Raw genomic sequence first — 22,390 nt, forward strand, 5'->3', positions numbered from 1 at the left:
CCTTTGTATGTGAAGTAAGGGAAAAGTTGAAAACTGCTATTCTAAGGAGTTGTAAATTTAAATGCAATAAAATCTAAGGAAGCTGTGTAAAGCATGATACATCATAAGGTGCCCAATCGTCATATAACTTGTTCTTTTAAAAATAACATTAGTTACAGGCATTTTTTTGAATGCAACAATACTACTTTGCATGCTATTAATGTATCACATTCTATTGTTTTTTTACTTTAAGCTGCTTACAACACTCAATGTTGATAGTCTAAGATGCCTACTTTTTTTTCATTGGTGTAGTCATCTATCAACTCATTTCAAGTCCTTAAATAAATTGGGAGACTTCATGTTTGCTTAGTATCAGGGAATATTGTAAAAACACCTTCAATCAATGTCTAGAATGATTCCTATCTAAATAGCATTTTAAATACTTTATTTAGAACTGTGAGATTTCCTGGAAACAACTTTTGTGAATGCTTAGGAAAATTAAGCTGTATTAAGATCAGCTGGGAAAAGAGAGAGACACCCTTGACCACTAGCAACTCCTCCTAAAGAAATCTTTAAAAGTTTGCCCAAAGTTTGTCATGTTTTACTGCTTTCCTCACTGGAGAAAATGATGGGGAAATTTTGTGATGAGGGTGTAAAGAGAGCAAATATAAAAGCAGGCTTATACCTTTGCCATTGGGAAGTCTATAGCTGTGACTAGTTGTCCTCTTTTGACTTTTGTCACCCGGGGTAAATGAGAAAGGGGAATGAAAGCCTTTTCTTTGAAAGTCAGAGGATATTCCTGAGGAAAATCCTAAAGATGAGGGAAGCCACACAAAAAGGTTTGAGACCATGCCAGCCTGAGGCCGTTGAGACCCAGGGTCAAGTCCAAACTCCAGTAAAGCAGGTGATCTCAGAAGACCAAAGTCTGTAAGAGATTAACTTTACAAGAGCTAATCACAAATGGAGATAAAGTTAATTTATAATAGATACATTGTGAAAAGCTTGTCTTCCAAACAGTTTTCAAAGTATTGTGTTTAACATTTTCAAAATAAAATTTAATCACAAAAAAACAAACAAAAGAAATCACATTCATGACTATTGTTTGAATCGGAAGACTGTGGGGAAGGTCCCTACTGCCTCAACTTGAGCATCATTCTCTTTAGTCTTTTAAGCATTTCTAGATCTTTTAATGCTGATACTACAAGATTGAATATCTAATAATCATCTAAGGTTAAGAATGATGGTAGTTCTTGTGTCTGGTAAAGCTCTGAGCAGAATTCATTTTCAGTCATGGTAATGGGCATTGACTTAAGCAGAGATTGGGCAACGGGAAGATCATGATATGTACTGTCGTCAACCCAGTTTTCTCTGGTCATTTTTTTAGACTTGTGACTACTTAAAAACCCTTGCTTTTTCTGCTTTGATTGTTTCAGTGTGATGGAACAGATCTCACCCCAAAGATTCAGGAACTGAAGTTCCAGTGTATAGTATTTTTAAATATACCCAGGTAAGCTCTGTTCATCTGTTTCCTTGGTTTGACGTGAACTCTATTTGACTTGAGGTTATCTGTTGTCATTATAGAAAATTTCCAGGTACAAACAATGAAAATCGGTTTTCTCAGTGGCTTACTAAAATTTTCTAGGTTTGATCATTTTGTTCTTCCTACTTGGTTTGTTTAGTATTCTCTGTGGTAAGTGCTTTTTGTTTCTTCGGGGGAAAAATTTTTTTTTGCATGATATGGCATTCGTGGTCTATACTTATCCATTCTTGAGAACCCCAGGCACCCCTCTGGATTGGAACATTTAATTTAATTGTCAATTTACTGATCCCTCACCCCCCCAGAATGATAGACTTGAACACATTCCTGTCCTCCATTTCCTGAAAGCTGTTAGAAAACCATCCAGCCTGATTTCAGGATGGAATTCATTCAAAATCATTGCCAGATGATTGCTTTGAAAAAATAGGATCAATTGGAGTAGGATTTTCTAGCCAGGATGTCAACTCACTTTGGTGTTATTATATACCTCAGGAGAAAGGGGTGTTTGAGATGAACTACTCTCAAAATAAGCACATATCTCAGTGGCATAACATTAGATTCTAGGCTCCCAAGCCAAGATGTTGGGAGGGATGGATCTGTGACCCTTTGTTATTTGCAAACAAGACAACTCAGACACAAACTCTGCAAATAAATTCTATTTAGACTGAATTTAATTAAAACAAGAATTGTATATAAATCTGTGGTTAGAAAATGACATTATAGTCCCTTGATTATTTTGGTAGTGCTTGGTATAGTTACTTACAATTCTATTCCAGAAGTATTTTCATCTTAGTTGTTTAAACAGAAGACCTAGAATCTCAGGAAACATTAACTTTCTTTTTTCCCCTCTTTTCTGTACATCTCTCTCTTTCATTTTGCTCCTTTCCCTTCTCCCTTCTGGATTCCTAGTCCTCACCTTTTCCATTTTTCTTTATTTCCCTTTCCCTTTCTAATACACTTTTTCATCCCTTCTTCACCCTTTCTTTCTTCTTCAGATAACCTTTCTCTTGTGTTGTGAGTGCTTATTCTCTTGGTTATGTATACAATATTGTTCTGTAGGTACTTATTCTCTTAGTTATGTATATAATATTGATTGCTTACTCACTTTAGTTCCCTTCCCTTTTTCTACTGCCTGGCATGCATCTGTCTTCCTCTAAGACCAAATTCTGAAACCAACCATTGATAACTCATGGCATATCATAGAAAGTAGACATATGTGGACCATAGAGTGATAGTATTGATAAATAACGAATTAGGAGAACATTAGGTATTGTGAAATGCTTTTGTTGTAAGATCATGCTCATTTTCAGATTGATATTTTGAAGATGTTGGTGAGTCCATTTCCTTTTCCTTTGGAAGATGTGCACCAGGAACAGAAAACTGTTCTTCCACGAAACAAACATTGGATCTAACTATAAGTTCATCCCTAATGATGGTCATGAGAGGAATGGAATAAATTTAATTCTTCTCTTAATCTTACCTTGCAGATATTGTGCTGGCACAATGCCCTGGGGGAACCCAGGGGATCACCATGATTTTGAACCTCAGCGTCATGATGATGGCTATATTGAAGTTATTGGATTCACCATGGCCTCTTTGGTGAGCAATACAACCATTAGAGAGAGATAAATACCATATGATCTCACGTATATGTGGAATCTAATGAACAAAATAAACTGAAGAACAAAATAGAAACAGAGGCATGGATACATAGAACAGACTGACAGCTGTTAGTGGAAAGGACTGGATAAAAGAAGGTGAAGGGATTAGCCAAATAACATATAGGCATAATCCATAGACAGACAACAGTGTGGTGATGGCCAGAGGGAAGGGGGGCCCAGGCTGGGTAGAGGTGGGCAAAGGCTGGTAAATAAAGTAAAATAAATAAATAAATACAATGTATTTTAGCCACAGTTAGAGTTTTTCCATTTCATAGGACTTTGGTATAATTTTTCTTTATCAATTTATAAACTTTATGCAACATCAAGTTGCTTGCAGAAAGCCAGAACACAAATTAATTCTTTATGTCACTAAGAAAATTGATTCACATTTGTTTGAGCTTCAAAAATAAATATTATTTGTTAGTTTTCCTAATTAACTTTCTACCAGAAAAAAATGCAAAGTGTTCATGTTAATTAAAAAGCATTATGTCACAGACATATCCCAGCATGATGCAGAAATCTTGCCATTTGATATTTTTAGGTGTAAAGGAAAGTGGTCATTTGCATATATTTTCAACTTTTCTTTTTAAGTATAAGATGGGTATCTCCTTTATTACAAAATTCTTGAATATAGAATGGCATCACTTTTGTGACATTAATTAATATTCAATTTCCACAGTATTGAGATCACCTTGTATTTTCATTTTGCTTGCTTGAGTACAAAATACGTTTATATCGAGTAAGTGTAATTTCAAGCAGGTTTTAGCATGTGGTTCAACTTATTTAATGATGAGGAAACCAATTAAAATAATGCTTATCATTATTGCTGGTGTAAATCAGACCACACTATTAGTTTATAAAACAAATTAAAATAAAGCTTCTACTTGCTACCTTTGGTTAGTACTTGGTTTGTGCTAAACCAGTGGTTGGCAAACTCATTAGTCAACAGAGCCAAATATCAACAGTACAACGATTGAAATTTCTTTTGAGAGCCAAATTTTTTAAACTTAAACTATATAGGTAGGTACATTATTATTAACTTAATTAGGGTACTCCTAAGCTGGCCTTTGCTAAAAACGTCCTCAATCTGAGGGGTCGACCTCAGCGAACGTACCCCCATTTCTTCTAACGCCACTTCTTCAAAATAGACTCGCCCAGGCCGAAAACCGACTTCTGCGCATGGGCCACGAAGTTTCAATCGCACTGTACGTGCGCGCCCGCACGTGGTATTTTGTGGAAGAGCCACACTCAAGGGGCCAAGGAGCCGCATCTGGCTCGCGAGCCGCAGTTTGCCGACCACTGTGCTATACCTTATGCTTGAAAGCAAGCAGCTTGTATTTCCTGTCCTAAACAAACTAGAACAGCCCTCTTTTTTACTCCTCTCATGGACTCCAATCACTTCAAAATACTGAGACTTAACAGAATAACTTATTGTGACTCTGGCAACAATACCCATTACCTGAGATAGTGATGTTGCCACATTTAGAATGAAATGGTTGTTAAGTGTAAAATATTGGTCTGGGATTGATCTAATTTTCAGGACTGTAGCTCATGCACAGCTCTTTCTCTCAAAAGATCTTTATGTTGATTATAGGAGAAGACTCAGTCAGCCAGGAGCAAGTAGGAATAAAGTTCAAGATGGACATGTGCAAGGACGGATTCTTGGAGTTGACCAAAAATGCTCCAGACCTGGCCATGTGTGCTTTACTCATTCATTTATTCACTGGTTTAATGAACATTTATTGAATGTGTACCATGTGCCAGGGCTTTCTCGTCCCAACGGTGTGGTAGAAAGCTGCCAGGGAATAATTATCTAAGAGACGGTGATTGCTTACCTAGGCTTGGGAGGGCAGGGAGAATATTAGACACTTCACCATTCTTCTCAGGATCAAACTCTAAATCTTTTCTTGGCCCTGCAAGATTGCGTTTCTCTTCTTCCCCACTGCCCTCTTTGTTTTCTTCCTAAGTAGCCTCTGTAGCTTTGGGACGTTCCTTGCTGCTTTTGCACCCCAAGGCCATTGCACATGCTATCACTCTCTCAAACATTCTTTACTCATCATCTTCTATAACTTTTCACTCCATATCTGTGTCTGTTTTTTCATTAGTCTTTTGGGGTTTGGGTTGTTTTTGCTTTTAATTGTTTAATTAGCATCTGAACAGGGAAGAAAAGTCAGACTAAAATTGGGTAGTTAGAGAAGAGTTTAATGAAGAAACTCAACAAATTGTGCGCTAGGTTTATGAGAAGCAACAATGGATGGCGTTGTATTCCTGAGCTGAAGGTGAAAAAGCAAGTAAGCAGTCACCTGTACCAGAAAGAGAACTGTTTGGCAAGTATCACCTGAGAGTCATATTTGCTAAGTGGAAGCAACCAGTCTGTGCCAACCTGGCAGGGAGGGAGCTGGGACAGAAAATACAGTGATCTCACTCTTATCCTCCAGACCTTCTGCTGGTGCTTCCCCAGGGGGAAGTTTAACCAGAAGCTAGAGGACAGAGGAACCACTGATACAGTGTAAATGGGTCGGTCTCACAGGGCCAAAAGAGGGCCAAAGAAGGGTAGAGTGCCGGTGGGGAGTAGCAAATGCTAGATATCCATCACTCCAGTGTATCCTTCCCTGGCACACAGCAGAGAGCCTGCTACCTGTAGTTGACAATGAGTAAATGTGACAGAATGGATGAATTTTGCCAGGAGAAGCAGCATGGAACTTGGCATTCTGGAGAAAAGGGAAATTTATATACACTTGGAAGTATGAGAGAGCATAGTCCTCTGTGGGAGTGATAATTAGCTTCATATAGTGTAAATGTAGGTGAAAAGTGAGAATGATAGATGATGCTGAAGAGGCAGGCCCGGGCCAGATCATGGAGTGCATTACAGAGTTTATGTAGGAGTTCTGACTTTATTTCAAGGTTCCTGGGGAATTATTAAGTGTGCTTTTAAAATATTTGTTGTGGGGAAAGTTCAATATAAACAAAGATGAAATAATATGTTGAATCCTCAGGTACCATCACTTAGCTTCTATAATTATCAATTCATGGACAGTATTATTTCTGTCCCCACCTATGACCTCCTTCCTTATATTATGTTGAAGAAAATCTCAGGAATTATATAATTTTATCTGTAAATATTTTTGAGTGTGTTTTAAAAACATAAGACTTTCCTTTATGAACACAATCACATAATCTTCTCTAAAAAACATTAAAATAGTAGCATTTGACTACCACTAAATATCTACTCACTGCTCAAATTTCCAATTGTCTCACATATGCTTTTTGTTTTCTTATGCTCTATTTGTTTGAATCAGAATCCAAATAAAATTCATTCATTGTGATTGGTTGATATGACTCTTAAGTCTGTGTAAGTCCCCACCCATCTCTTTTCCCCCTATTGATTTGTTGAAGAAACCAGACTATCCTATAAAGTTTCCTGGAGTCAGAATTGTGCTGATAACCATGAGGTATCAATTAACATGTTCTCTCGTCCTTGTTTCCTCTAAGTTGATAGTTGGATCTAGATGAATCAGGCATCCCTTGTACCCCACTGCAAAACTATTTTGTAGATAGTATTTTCTTTTTCCAAAATAGCAAGGTAATGTCTGGTTATCTCTCTGTTTTTAAATAGTCTTTGATGATCAATGTCTGGATCCACCATTCACTGGGAGTTGAAAAGATAATATTCTAATTTTATATTCCTCATTTAGTGATTGGGATCTATATATATAAAAGCCTAACTGACCGTTACCACCAGTCAACTGAACAACAGGTTGACTGGTCGCTATGACACACACTGACCACCAGGGGGCAGACGCTCAATGCAGGAGCTGCCCCCTGGTGGTCAGTGCGCTTCCCCAGCCAACCTCCTGTGGCTGGCCAATCTCCCCAATCGGGACTGGGTGAGATGGCCCCAATCAGCCCTGATTGCCAGCTGGGCTGAGGGACCCCACCCGTGCATGAATTCATGCACTGGGTCTCTAGTATTTTTATAAAGGGAAATTTTTCTTCACCTATTATTTTGTTACTTCTTTATATAGTTTGTGTCAGAAAAGCAGAAAAAGTGATCTTTTTCTTTATTTGTGCATTTTAAAATAATAAGTTAGATCACTATCATCCTCTGATGGTTACTGGGGTTATAGAATGACCTCAGATTTTGGGTACTTCTCCTATCAAGAGTCTGGGTCTGTGTACCCTCCCCTTGAATCTGGGTGGACTTGTGAATACTTGTGAAATTGAATACAGTGGAAGTGCTTCTGTATAACTTTTGAGGCTGGACCATTAAAAATTAATTCAGTGTATGTGAAACATGGACAATATTAATAGTCTCTAATTAATAGGAACTTTATAAATTCAGCGTAATTATTATTTAAAATGTCTCACTGCTTCATTCATTTAATATCAGTCATGAATGTTCACTGAAAATTTGTTGAACCCACAAATACTTACTGAATCCATAAATGACACTCTTCTAGGTAAAGCTGTTATGAAATGAACCAAAAAAAAATGCCCACAGTACTCAGGGTGCCCACAGTTCTGTGTTGTGGGGGTAGGTGAAGGAGTAAACAAGCAACCACAGTCTGATGTGATAAATTCTAGGAGGAAGGCATAAGTGAGGATGGAAAGGAGAACTGAGAGCAGAAAAGTGCCTATAAAATGGGACGTCAGCAAAGATTTCCCAGAGGAGGTAGGAGTCTCTGAGTGAGAATCCAATGGCTATTTCATGGGGGGACTAGCCTGGGAGGTATGTGTGCTAGAACTGCTAATGGTGTTCAGGGTGACAATACACATGGTTAATTAAGATATAGATATGGAGACAGGATAGAATAGTAGTTTTTAATTAAATTTATTGGGGTGACAGTGGTTAATAAAATTATATATGATACATCATCCTTACATTGCATTATGTGCTCACCACGCAAAGTCAAGCCTCCTTCCATCACTATACACTTGACACTCTCTACCCTTCAGTACACCCACCCTTTTTATCTCTGGTGACCACCATACTGTTGTCTGTGTCTATAAGTTTTTGTTTGTTCATTTGTTGCTTTCAGTTTTATATCCCATGAGTGAGTGAAATCATATGGTTCTTGACTTTTTCAATCTTAGCATGGTATTATCAAGATCCATCATGTTGTCGCAAATGGCAGTATCTCATCTTTTTTATGGCTGAGTAGTATTTCATTGTGTATATGTACCACATTTTCTATTGAAGGACACTTTGGTTGTTTCCATATCTTGGCCACCTTGAATAATACTGCAATGAACATAGAGGTGCATGTCTTTGTCAATAAATGTTTTCAATTGTGGGGGTTAGATACCCAGAAGAGGGGTTGCTGGGTCATATGTTAACTCTATTCTTAATTTTTTGAGGAACCTCCATACTGTTTTCCATAGTGGCTGTACCAGTTTACATTCCCACCAGCAGTGAATGAGGGTTCTTTTTTCTCTCCAACCTCTCCAACATGTATTACTTGTCTTGATAATAGCCATTCTGACAGGCGTGAGGTGGCATCTCACTGTAGTTTTGATTTGCATTTCTCTAATAGCTAGAGAAGTTGAGCATCTTTCCATATATTTGTTGATCATTTGTATGTCTCCTTGAGAGGGGTGTCTGTTCAGGTCCTCTGCCCATTTTGTTCGTTTTTTTAAACTGTTAATGGGTAGGCTGAGGGAGATGATGTAAGACAGGATCAGATTTGTGGTTTAGAAAGGTTACCTGCATGTCAGTGTGAAGCGGGACCAGAATTTCTACAGCAGGGGATAGGTAGACAAATCAGAACATTGGCACCAAAGTCCAGGTAAAGAAACGAGGAGAGGGAAAAGCCTGAAGTAAGAAAGTGGCTCTCCAACCTCTCCAACATGTATTACTTGTCTTGATAATAGCCATTCTGACAGGCGTGAGGTGGCATCTCACTGTAGTTTTGATTTGCATTTCTCTAATAGCTAGAGAAGTTGAGCATCTTTCCATATATTTGTTGATCATTTCTATGTCTCCTTGAGAGGGGTGTCTGTTCAGGTCCTCTGCCCATTTTGTTCGTTTTTTTAAACTGTTAATGGACACGTATTACTTGTCTTGATAATAGCCATTCTGACAGGTGTGAGGTGGCATCTCACTGTAGTTTTGATTTGCATTTCTCTAATAGCTAGAGAAGTTGAGCATCTTTCCATATATTTGTTGATCATTTGTATGTCTCCTTGAGAGGGGTGTCTGTTCAGGTCCTCTGCCCATTTTGTTCGTTTTTTTAAACTGTTAATGGGTAGGCTGAGGGAGATGATGTAAGACAGGATCAGATTTGTGGTTTAGAAAGGTTACCTGCATGTCAGTGTGAAGTGGGACCAGAATTTCTACAGGAGGGCATAGGTAGACAAATCAGAACATTGGCACCGAAGTCCAGGTAAAGAAACGAGGAGAGGGAAAAGCCTGAAGTAAGAAAGTGGTCATGAAGATGGAAGGTGTTGATACATTCAAGAGTTATTTATAGCGACTTATTGTGAAGCATGAAATAGGGATATAAATAAATCTGGATGCCTAGCATAAGCCACTAGGTAAAGGGTGAATACATTAAATAAGGTAGAAAATATAAAATATATTGTTGTCAAAAGATGAACTCTGTTTCATGTAAGTTAAATTTAAAGTCCCTGTGAGACATCTAAGGAGATAGAGAAAGGGACAATTTGAAATATATGTGTAGAGCTTAGGAGATCCTTCCTGATTAGGGGCCAGTGTTTGGGGGGGATTTATCAAATTCCCCTCTTTCCCATCCTATTATTAGTAAGCAAGGGAAAGAAATAATAGTAGATGGGAGTTGGTGAAGAGAAAACAGAATCCTTAAATTATGTCATTTATTTTTTTCTTTATGATATGACTAATGTATGTATATGATATGCATAATAGCTAGTGTGTGATTGAATCTTAGATTCTAGTGACTATATGTTGCTTCCAAGTTAAAAAATTTTTTCCTATTTTTCCTAGGAAAAACTGAGTTAAACGTAGTTTATATGGTACAGTTTGAAGATCCTATGTTGCTCTTTAAATAATATTGGCATATATTTCCATATTTTCATACAAGTGTTACCTTATGACTCCGATGGTAGTACACTATACTTATTTTATTCAAGATGAAATAATTTTGTTTTTAGTCTTTCAATTTCATGAAACTATTATATTGATTATGTTTCTGAGAAAGTAAATTATTTGAAAACTCATACATCTGTGTAAGATGATTATATAAACGGAATAATGTACTTATTTGGGCATATGTGTGTATTTTTGTGTATTAAAAATATTCAGAGTGGTTCTTTAAGAAAGGCTTGAAAGAGAATTACTGGAATGGCAAAAAATGTTTCTTTTAGACTCTTTATTTTGTAATTGCAAAATTCAAAGCAGAAATCTTCAATACATTTTACTGGTTGATATGCATTCTTACTAATTAAGATGATTCTTCATTGGGTGCTTGGTAATGTGATTACCTTTTAAGATTCAACACAGACCACAATCAGACATTGTAATTTATATTTTTTCTGCCACAATTTTCTGCCATTATAGTTATGTAGGTCATTTCATGTTGAGTCTGTTTCAAAATAATTTAAAACTTTGCAAGACAGTTCAAAGCCTTATTCAGATTGGGAAATTGGGAGAGCCTATTTACTATGTGGTTGAAATCCAAGATTTCAGTCTTCTAAACTTTGAAGAAAGCATAGCCAGCTTTCTTTTTGTTAATTGGAATTAAAATATGTAGGCTCTTTTATATTTATGAATTAGAAAGCAAAAGGCTATTCAGGAAGAAAAATTGCATAGAGAAGTTCCAGGGTTGAAGTTGTACACATGCCAGATAATACAATCTTTTGGTGTGTTTTTTTTAAGAAAAAAAAAGTTAAATGTTTGCTTAGTTTGATAATATAAACAGATGTGGAAGAACTAAATGTAAAAATATAGTCATAATTCACACGATTCATAACTATTAACCTTTTGATGTGTTTCATTCCAATTGATTTATTTCTATGTTTCCAAACATACAAGAAACCATATTATAAGTAAAACTCATACTAAAATTATATTTCCTTGACTTCTTATGTTGTTCAAGACCTCCAATATTATGTTGAAAACTTTTGTTACTAGTGAATAACATTGTCCCTTGAAAGGAATGCTTCTAAATTTTCTTTACTCTATATAATAATGTTTTTTCTGTGTGTTTGTACCAAGATTATGTTTATCATTTTAAAAAGTCACTTTGTATTTCTAGTTTTATAACAACTTTCTATGCTGAAAGGCACTAAATTATTATTTGTCCTGCGTCTTTTGAGATAATAATATGTTTTTTCTCATTTAAACCTTAACAATTTTCTATGCTGAAAGGCACTAAATTATTTGTCCTGCATCTTTTGAGATAATAATATGTTTTTTCTCATTTAAACCACAATGTGGTGAAATCACAATGATTTATTTTCAGCTCTGTTTAACTTTATTATAACTTGAGCTATCCTCTTTTTAATTTTATCTTTAAATAAAAAAATGGTTTTGTTTTCTATTTTTTGTTGCTTAGTCTTATAAGACTACTGTGTTAGTCATTAAAAACAAAACCAACCAAGATTTTAGTATTGTTGACTGTCTCCATTTCTTATTCCCAGGGTCACTGATTTTTGTCTTGGGCATTTTGTTACAGGAATGAGGCTGGGAGGCAGGGCTGGCAGCAGTGGTGAGAAAGGAAAGAGAGGAGGACTTGCCTTTGCTTCTTGTCTTCCACAAACCAGGACTGTCCATCCTTTTTATCTGACAGCAAGTAGAATGAAGATTGTGTAGTAAGCAGGATACAGCTTGAAGGGAGATGGAGAAAGGCATGCCAGGGAGGAGTATATATAGTGTGGAAAGAGAGGAAATCTCAACCCATTCTTGGTCTGACACCAATAAATGGCAAGGATGCAGTAAGCTCAGGGGCTGTCTTAGTTTTCCTCTGTAGTAATATGCTACCAGAAAAGCAATATTGGAAGGTTTCTCCAGAGGAACACCTGCAGTTGAACAGAAAATCGAATGTCTGTCATTAATAGACCAATGTATTATTATCAGTAAATGATTCATTTAGCAAATCGTGGGAATGTTTCTGGCTGTTAGGGCCTGTACCTTAAAAGGATATTAAGCCTAGACAAATCTGAGTGATGCAAAAATCACTATTTCTTATAAGCATTTAAAAAATTACCTTTAATTTGTTCCAGAAGTAATTTAATGTGGCTGTACTAACAGTAATAGAACTGTCTATGCTGAAAGCTAATTCTGGTCATGCCTTTTGCGCCTGTACAGTGATCTGGGATTGATTCTGAAATGCCAATGGGACTGCCCTTGACAGCTATTTACCTCTTTTGTTTGTGGTGTTTGCTGTTGTTCTATTGTGAGGCTGAGAATATGGCTTCAACATGCTCTGCAGTACTGTGTCTACCTTTCGATACCAAGAGGTTGGAAACAAGTTATGCAATTTTCAGTCCTGTTAAACTCAGTAAGTTCTTACCTAGTAGTCTCTGCCTTTTTATTTGTCATCAGGCCTAGTCAAGATTGTGGGACGGGGGGTGTGGGGGGGTGGGGAGGAAGTAAATGAGATTTTCTTTAGTGGATAAAAAGATACAGTTTTGTCAGATAAATATTGGGCTGAAAAATAGAAGGCAAGGGAAATATATTGGAAAAGTTCTGGAGATGAGATAGTGGCTCAAATCCAGATTAACTTAAATGGGTCGTTTAAGTACAGCCAGAAAGAACTTTCAGCTGACTAACAGAGGGTCAGGTAATAGGCCAAAAGGAATTTTAGTAAAGTCTCACTGCATTCTCCTCTGCTTTCTCATTCTCTCACTAATTGAATAACATTGTATGTAAAGGACATAATTGAGTGCTTTAACTTCGAAGGTGTTCAGTAAGTTCTTTACTTTTCCATTATTATTCTATTTTCTTTCCCCCATTTGTTCCCTTGTGTTTCATTTCTCTTTGTATTTATAGATAAGCAGGTTTCTACTGTTAAAATTAATGCAAGTGCAAAAAATAATGCAAAATATCAGATAAATACAAATATCTGGCAAGCAAGTTGAAGTTGACTTCACAAATCAATTAACAAGGTTTTTTGCCCATTTGTAGTGATGAGACATATGGAAACAAGCTGATAGTATGTATGTTTTTATTTTTTTCTTAAGTAAATCTTCTAGATTTGGGGTTAGAGTTAGTAGTATCTGTCTCCTTTTAAAAGTTTTCTTAATTATAAATTGATACTCAAAATGCATTGTAATATAACCTTATTGGAAAACTATTTAGCAGTATCTACTAAAGTCAAGTGTACATCTAAATTCATGGCATAGCAGGTCTACTCATTGTATGTACTCAGGAGAATATGTGTCCACCAAGAGATACATACCAGAAAGTTTAAATCAATAAATAAATGTTTACCAGCAGGAGATCAGATAAATCCATTTTGTTATATATTACTCAAAAATAATGATGAGCAAATGATGTCAGACATAAGAGTATATATTGTATGATTTATTTTATATGAAGTTCAAATTCAAGCAGATTGAATCTATGGTGATAGAAGTCAGAATAGTGGTTACCGACTGGTTGGTGGGAGGAGTGTAAGTAGATTGGAAGGGGCACGTGAAAACCTCTTGGTTGCTGTGAATTGTCCACAGCTTGATCGGATGGAGATCCCTATATGTATAAAAACTTATTCATCAAGCTGTATAATATTATTTGGGTACTTGATATAAGTTATAACCAAACGTACATTGTATGAGTTTCATTTATTCATAAAAAGGTGAATAATACTCTCTATATACTAGTATACAGGCCCCCCTCCCCAAATGTATACACACTAAACAGCTGATAGCTCAATTGATGTTTCTTTCTTTTCTCATTTAAGCCATTGGAATTAATAATTATTCAAAATGTGTTTATGTTTGGGGGGGCACCTGTAAATATAAATAATTTACTAATAAGACAAGGTAGTTATGCTAATTTGTTGCTCTTAACAATAGACTTTTAATATTGGACTAGTTTTCTGTTGCCACCATTGTGAACTGAGCTCTTTCTGTGTCTGATTTTGATCTTCAACACTGCTTTATTTTCAGAATGTTTTTGAGTTAATATTATTTTGCATTTCATATTAGACACAGATTAAAGTAGCTTGTGAGGACGTTTTAGATAAAAAGGAAAAGCCTGCCTAAGTTTGAAAATTAACCAAGGGCCCTAGCTGGTTTGGCTCAGTGGATAGAGCATCGGCCTGCGGACTGAAGTGTCCTGGGTTTGATTCTGGTCAAGGGTACATGCCTGGGTTGCAGGCTCCATCCCCAGTAGGGGGCGTGCAGGAGGCAGTTGATCAATGATTCTCTCTCATCATTGATGTTTCTATATCTCTCTTCCTCTCTGAAATAAATAAAAATATTTTTTTAAAAAAGAAGAAAATTAACCAAGAATGGGCTATTTAAATATGAGTATATTTAATCTATAATATATATTTATTATAACATTTATTTACATTTAAAACAACGCAAGGATTAAGGGCGCCAATCCCCACATGGTCAAATATCCATGTATAGCTTTTGGCTCCCCCAAAACTTAATTATTAATTGCCTACTGTTGACTGAAAGCCTTATCGATAACATTAACAGTCAATTAACACATGTATTTTGTATTTTATATGTATTATATAATGTATTCTTAAAATAAAGTAAGCTCTAGAAAAGAAAATGTTATTAAAATCATAAGGAAGAGAAAATACATTTACAATACTGTATTATTTATCAATACTCTATGTGTACATCTTCTGTTTATAAGATAAATCATCTGTCATTACCGACATCAATATTGTCTTATATGATAGAAAACACTGTGGATGTTACATGTATTACTAACACTAGGCATCAGAAATGGAAAGATAATTGAAAAAATAAATTACTATAATGATTAATGCATTGATAACAAAGAAAAGCAGCAATTTCATTGTTTTATGGTAGCCTAGCATAATTGATACAGTTTCTTCACAGTAGTAAGAAAATCTTTCAAAAATTTTTTCAATATATTTATTTAAAAATGTGCATGTAAGTGGACTCACACAGTTCAAATCCATTCTGCTCAAGAGTCAACTGTAGATTAGAAGCTCTCTTAAACTATGTGCTTTATCTCTTTTATGTTCTTTTTGTTCTACTCAAATTGCTTATTCAATATGCATAGATAATGAACAGGCCAACTTTTGTGTTAAACTATCATGATTACATTAAGGCTGAAAAATACATAAAAGTGAAAAGTGGCTATCAATGAGAATTTATGGTGAAGCTCATTAAAAGTTTAGAAACCTTAGTTTACTTGTATTGATGATTTATCCAGGGCTTCCTGTTTTACTGCTGGCTAAAAATTTTCCATATCTTTATCAAAGGTATTTGCTTCTATATAGTTTACTTGGGGTTCCTAGCTTTGCTGAGTAACTTTAAGAACGAACTCCTAGCTTCCTTTTGACTCTTGTTTTTACAGGCTGCCCTGCAAGTCGGGGGCCACGGGGAAAGGCTGCACCAGTGCCGGGAGGTCATGCTGCTGACTTACAAATCCATCCCCATGCAAGTGGATGGGGAGCCCTGCAGGCTGGCCCCCGCTATGATTCGGATCTCCTTGAGGAATCAGGCCAACATGGTGCAGAAGAGCAAGAGGAGAACGTCCATGCCTTTACTCAATGAGTGAGTCCGCCCCCTCCCTACCTTCCTGAACACAAAGAGTGTGGAGAGGACGACGCAGAGCATGTGCATGGTTGGGGCCTCACTGTGTTGAGAAAGGAGCAAAAGTCCAGGAGACTCCGCAGTTCCTTAGTCTCTCTCATGTTTTTTTCTTCATGTTTATTACACAGTGACCACATTCTTCTTTTAGAATTCATTACAGTATTACATGCTAGATTGACGATGCTTCTTCACTGACCACCTGAGTATACATTTCCTGGGGCCATCAGAAACGCATTAAGAATCAGGGGCCATAAAATGCATCCAAATAAATGCGTTCTTTTGTATTTTGTTTTAGGAAGTCAGGCTGTCTGCCTCCTCTTTACTCGGGTCACTTGGAGAGTATTGGTTTTGCCAACAGCAGGAGGTTGGCAGAGCTGGATTTTGGCTCACCTGTCTCCTGCCTTTTTGGGGTCCTGTGCACTCTGTTGCTTCAGCTCAGTTGGCCATTCTAGGTGGCATTCTACTGTTTAGATTTAACCTGACCCATGATGCAATGCTTAAACAAAGTGTATCCTGTCCTTGACCCTTTCCTTGGTGTTTGGATAAACTGATTTCAGATAAGGTGATAATGACTAGATATTCATTTTTTTTAGCATCCCTTAATCTAATTTTTATTGAAATGTGTATCTGGGGTTGGTGAAGGAGATGGAAAAAGATGGGGATTTGGAGCATTTTTTGAGTATCTTCTATATATCATGCCCATATGACCACCCTGACTCAAGGTAAGGCCGTTTCAGGGCTCACCTTTGGGTCCTTCTTCTGTCACAGTGAGGGACCCTCCAAGGTGCTCTTCCTGTTTGTGGCCTGTGATGCATGGTTAACTATTTGTACTGAATGGCTGGCTTCCTCTAGTGCCTGTGAAGCAAGAACATGCTCTGCCATGTATTTATTGAGTTGATATGACAATCTACAGAAGTACCTAGAATAAGCCAATGACATGGGTGCCATAGATCACTGCTGAAACGTGACCACCTCTCTGAGACAGTATACATTGAGGAACAGTATTAGATAGGGCTCTTCATTTTGGGTGTTCATTTTGGGTGTCTGCTTCGAAGTCTAAACTTGGGGTAATATATCCTCTCTGCTTTGCTTCCTCCTTCCCCGAATCACTCTGGGCTTCCCCAGAACTTCTCTTAGGTCATTATCTAGGGTCTCATTTAGCTATATCTCTTGTTTTGTTTACATTTTGCAGTTAGTGAAGCTCCTAGCTTATTCCTGATATCTTTACCTTCTATTAGGTTGGCTATGCAATTGCTGAGTTTAAATGTTAAAAAGTAAGATGTCAGCAACAATATATGGTTGGCCACATTCTCTCTAGAAACCTTAGAGTTAAGCCATGAACCATTGGTTTGGTCGAAGTCTCTGAACTGGTAGTGAAAAGCCTTCTCTGTGAGTAGCTCAGGCTGTTTGGGGTCCCGTGTAGATAGCTTGTTAAGAACACATAATACAGCTAAATGTTCTTAGTGTTTATAGGCAAGGCTCACTCCAATTCTCATGTCTGGAACTTATCTATTTAATAATCTTATCAGACATGATGTTGTTTTCAGGTACTATATTTAGTTTTAAACACCTCTTACCTTTGAGAAAGAATTTGTATTTACTTAGTAATTGTATTGTTAAGAATCCACATAGGCTTTTTTCACATATAAAAACAAATATAAGTAGGTTGGGGGGGGGTTGTACTCATGACACACATGACATATTTTGTGACTTCATAGATTTAGCGGCACAGGTAGGTAGGTGTTCAATAAGCCATCTCAACTCAAAAATAGTTACTTTCCACCAGGGGGCAGTGGTGGCTCCATTAAAGCAGCCTTGGGTCATATGAAAGACTCATGCAAAATGGCATTCATTAATAGTATGCTTTTGATTTTTAAAGAGAACACAAATAAATATTCAAAAATAAGAAAGATCTTTATTACTACTTATGATAAAAATCATTCAACACTATATTTTTACAAAATCAATATAGGTAGCACGTTTCAAAGGAAAACAAAACACTCAGTTACCATATAATACTTTTTCACTAGACCTTAATTTCTCTTACCCACTGATCTTATTCACCCTCTGAGATTAGATTGCTTTTTTTCTATTTCTCTAGAAATCATTGTTTTGAAATCTAACTTCTTCTACTAGATTTATAAATGGAGTTTTCAGTTTAAGGGCAGCCTGACTGTTAAGACCTTTTAAAATGTTTTCTCTCTTCCAGCCATGGTTGTATAAAGCTTTCTATTGCAGCCAAGTCAGAGAGAGATCATTGAAAGATATATCTTTATTTCCTTCCTTCATTTTTTCCTTTTCTTCCTTTCTGTGCTTCTCCTTTTCTTTCTTTCTTTCTTTCTTTCTCTCTTTCTTTCTTTTCTCTCTTTCTTTCTTCCTTCCTTTCTTTCTTTCTTTCTTTCTTTCTTTCTTTCTTTCTTTCTTTCTTTCTTTCTTTCTTTCTTTCTTTTTTCTAAGACTATATGTTTCTTCTGTTTCATTTGCCTGGTCTAAACTGTCTTAAGAATTTTAGTTAGAAAAACCTCTGTGTGTTGAGGAGATGGGAGTTCTCAGCCAGAAGAGGCTCTCCTTTATCTTAAGAAAGTATCCTTCATTCACATAGCATGTGAACTGTGAGTATTTGAGTCTTAAGTGTTGTGGTTCCCCTAAACAACTGGCTCCCTCTTTGGCTTGAATGCCAGTGCTCCGCAGGGATTTGCCCTTTCTCTGGGAGAGCTCATCAGCACCCCACGTTTCATCTATGACTGATGAGCTAATGAGTCTCAGATCTGCATCTTCAACAAGGGTTTCTTCTAAAAACTGAAGACTTATCACTAAATATTTAAGTTGACATTTTTACTTGGATATCTCATAACAACATCAGACTACATGGACTACTATTAATAGATTCATTAAGTCTGTTCTCCTCATCACCCAATGAGCCTTTTCATTCACATGGGTGTGAATGGAACCACCATCCACTCATTCACCATGACCCTGGTCCCTAGAGTCCTCACAGCCCCCTTCACTGTTACACCTCCAGTGCCTTCTTTGAAATCTACCTTCTATCTAATTCCCACATCTTTAACTCTCACACCATCTAACCATCTTCTCTGCTAGTTACCTCTCAGTGGCACTCCTAAAATATGCTCATAATTCATTTCCTTATTTCCGGTGTTGCTGCCCTTCACATAATGAACTTTCTAAAAATGTAAAGCCCATATGCTTTGCTTTACAGACTTTATGATCCTTGCCTTCTTCATCCTTATATCCCTATGCTGCAGAGATAATTGCTGGTCCTAGAGCAACAGCCTGTCTTGTGAATCATCATATCTTTTCACTTCTGTTGTCCTCACCTCCTTTCATCTGCTGATTCTCACTCAAGTTCAAGACTGCATTGATATATCACTTTCTCTAATAACTCTTCTCTATCTGCTTCTAGACATTAAATACACCACTCAGTGCTCCTATAGTGCTCTTGCTTATATCATTTATGAAAAATAGTGTAACCATTGGTTTACTTGTCTCTCTTCCCTACTCTGTGGGGAAACCCTGGGGTTTTCCTTTTAGGATCCTGGTACCTGTCCGTGTGCCCGAGACTCGTGGTTACATGATGAATAAGTGGCTCACACATGGTACAGATATGATATGTTTCTTTAAAATTATTTCTAAAATAACAAATCTAAGATCTCATGAATATAAAAATGATGTAGGAAATGTCTTGATCATATTTTATAATAACTGGAAGAATTTTTAGATCTGATTCACATGCATAACTGGAGGAAGTCCCATGAGAAACAGTTAAATAGTAGTTCTTCATAATGCCACTACAGCTTCACATATGCAAAAAGGGAAAAATAATTTTTAAAAACGTCTTGGTTTATAATTCACTTTTGTTGTTATTATACACAAACTAAAAGACTAGTCCCCATTTGTGTTCAATAGTCCTCCCTCCATTGGTACAGGAATATATCTTATTTTATTGTGGTTATGAATCTATTCGAAATATGAACTCTAGCGAATAGCTTCCCACAAAAAAGTAATAGAAGAGATTTATGTAGGTTCATATTCATGTGCTAGTAATGTGTTAGCCACATTATGTTCCCTCTTTGAAAGGCACGTTAGAAAAAGATCAGAAATTTGCTCAGGCTGGTATGGCTCTGTTAGTTGGGTATTGTCCCATGCACTGAAAGGTTGCTGGTTTGATTCCCGGTCAGGGCACATGCCTGGGTTGCGGGCGATATAGGGGACATATAGGAGGCAGCCGATCGATGTCTCGCTCTCACATCGATGTTTCTTTCTCTCTCCCTATCCCTTGCTCTCTCCAAAAGAAAATCAATAAAAAAATTTTTTTTAAAGAAAAAGATCAGAAATTTAACATTACTCGGTGTTTAGGGAGGTCTTAAGCTAGCCATTACCCTGAGTTCAGTAGTTATTAAAAATACATTGTTAAGGGTGATTGCATTGTCTAAGGACAAGATTTCTAGTTGCCAGCTTTGAACTAGTCAGCCCATCTGCTGAGAAATATTATTGGTTATAACTAATAGTCCTTGTGGAATCACAGGGAGTGACTTCATGGGTTAGTTTACATGAGACTTTACACATCCAGCAGAAAAGATGGGTCTGGGGAGCTAAGTCAATTGCCACTATAGTGAAACTGTTCAACTTGACTGAGAGTATAATTAGGTAAAAGTAATAGGAAATTGGGGTTTTAGTTTTTTGAATTCTACATTTGTCTTTTCTAATAACCACTCAAGGCCCTCTGCTTAATCTAAGAAGGGACAAAAGAGAGATGTCGTCTATGGTTTCAATCTTCTACCATATGAGTGGAATTACGGCTTTGCTGTGGTAAATGTAGGCTTTGGGGGTATCACTTATAGAGTTCTTAAAAAGCTTTGGTGTTTACGTGAAGGAAGTTAAAGTTGAGTCAGTCTTTTCAACATGGTGGTCTTTTGACACGAATATTTCTGCAAAGCCCTGGAATTATAAGGACTATGTTAAGGGGTGAAATATACCTTCACTCTCCTCAGAGATAAGTTGATGATGCCAGCCTGCCCTTGTGTGTGTGAGTGTGTGTGTGTGAGTGTGTGAGTGTGTGTGTGTGTCTGTGTGTGTGTCTGTGTGTGTGTGTGTGGTGCTTCCTCTCCTTGGCTGTCCTGAATGACCTAGGCAAAGAGAGGAACACAATGATCCCTCCTGCCCGCATCTCTGCCCAGCGTCAGTGCTCTCCACATCTGCCCTGCGCTCTGCCCTGCGCTCTGCCCTGCGCTCCAGTCTGTGGTTTGCCTAGAGCCAGCCTCTGCCATGTGTCCTGTTGGCTTCGTTGCTACCGCCGGCTTTTTGGATTATTTCCGTGGCTGGCTTGATTTTTCCTTTGCATTCACTGTTTGGTGACGCGCTTGTTTAATTTCTGTTTAAATTTTGTGTGTCTCTCTTTCTCTCTCCGGGCTTGTTCCCTGTCTGTCCACGCTGTTGTGCTGACTGTCTTCGCTGCTCATTCCCTGCTGCCTCTAGTCTCCATCAGGTGCAAGCTGCGGACCTGCGGAGAGTGTCTGCACCCCCTGGCTCCTTCACCATGTGAGTACAAAGCCGGTCAGTTTTTACATTTTGTCTCTCGCCCTCATCTCCTCCTCAGGGTTAGACGACCTGCGCCCTTTTCCTTCACAGGTCTGCTTCTCAGACAAAGGACCGCCTAACCGCAATTGCCTTCTTTACCCCTTCTCTGCTTTGAGATGGAGCTGCGAAGTTCATTGTGTTCTACTTGTCTCATTCCTCTATGAGTTCACAGTTTAATTTTTTATTCGATACTTTAGGGCCCCTATTTGCATAGGGCTGTATATAATTCCATACTAAGCATTGGTTTTTATGGAAAGTTGGTCATACCATTAGCCCATTACCCTGATCTAATTTCTAATGCTCAGGGAGGATGTTGAAGAAGTGCCTGCTGACCTTGATTTGTGGACAAGGGGTTCTGGGTATGGTCATCTGCACCTGTGCATTTTTCTGGGATAAGGATCCATGGTTGTAATAAAGGAGCAATGCCCTAAAGCTTTCATTGAGTTAGCAAAACCCAGTTTATACACAGTAATTTGTACTTAACATACTTTATGCTTTCATTTTTTTCTGGTGAAAACAAAAAGAAAATATGTGTTTTAGCACTCCACTTTGGGACTTTATGTGGTTGCCTCTGTCTTGCTCTTCTTTCTTGTCTCCATCTCCCATACACTTAGCTAGCTTTTGTTATGTTTCGGGTCCTGGTACAGGTGGTGCTTTACATATATTATGCTAATGTACTTCCCCAACAACCCTATGTCATATGTGGTATTATTATCATCCTGTGATACACGAGAAGCCTGATGCACAGGGAGGTTAAGTACTTGCCTAGGGTCACACAGCTAAGGAATGGCAGACTGGGATGCAAACTCAGGCCGTCTTACTTCAGAGTTCATACTCTTAACAATGTATAATCTGCCCCCTTTCATCCATCATGGGCCTTTCTTTCTTTCTTTTT

At 37.4% G+C, this 22,390-nt stretch overlaps 1 protein-coding gene across 1 annotated transcript in view; it reads left to right on the plus strand.

The window, feature by feature from the left end:
• Positions 1–22,390, plus strand: part of DGKI (diacylglycerol kinase, iota) — a 325,776-nt gene that overhangs the window by 182,062 nt on the left and 121,324 nt on the right. Inside the window, exons 20-23 of the mRNA XM_014530144.1 lie at positions 1,413–1,486; positions 3,004–3,115; positions 15,662–15,861; positions 21,394–21,456. Coding sequence (XP_014385630.1) covers positions 1,413–1,486; positions 3,004–3,115; positions 15,662–15,861; positions 21,394–21,456 — 449 coding nt within the window. The remainder of the gene's footprint in view (positions 1–1,412; positions 1,487–3,003; positions 3,116–15,661; positions 15,862–21,393; positions 21,457–22,390) is intronic.

This window comes from Myotis brandtii, unplaced genomic scaffold, assembly GCF_000412655.1.
Source record: "Myotis brandtii unplaced genomic scaffold, ASM41265v1 scaffold724, whole genome shotgun sequence".
In the NCBI taxonomy this organism is placed as follows: Eukaryota; Metazoa; Chordata; class Mammalia; order Chiroptera; family Vespertilionidae; genus Myotis; species Myotis brandtii.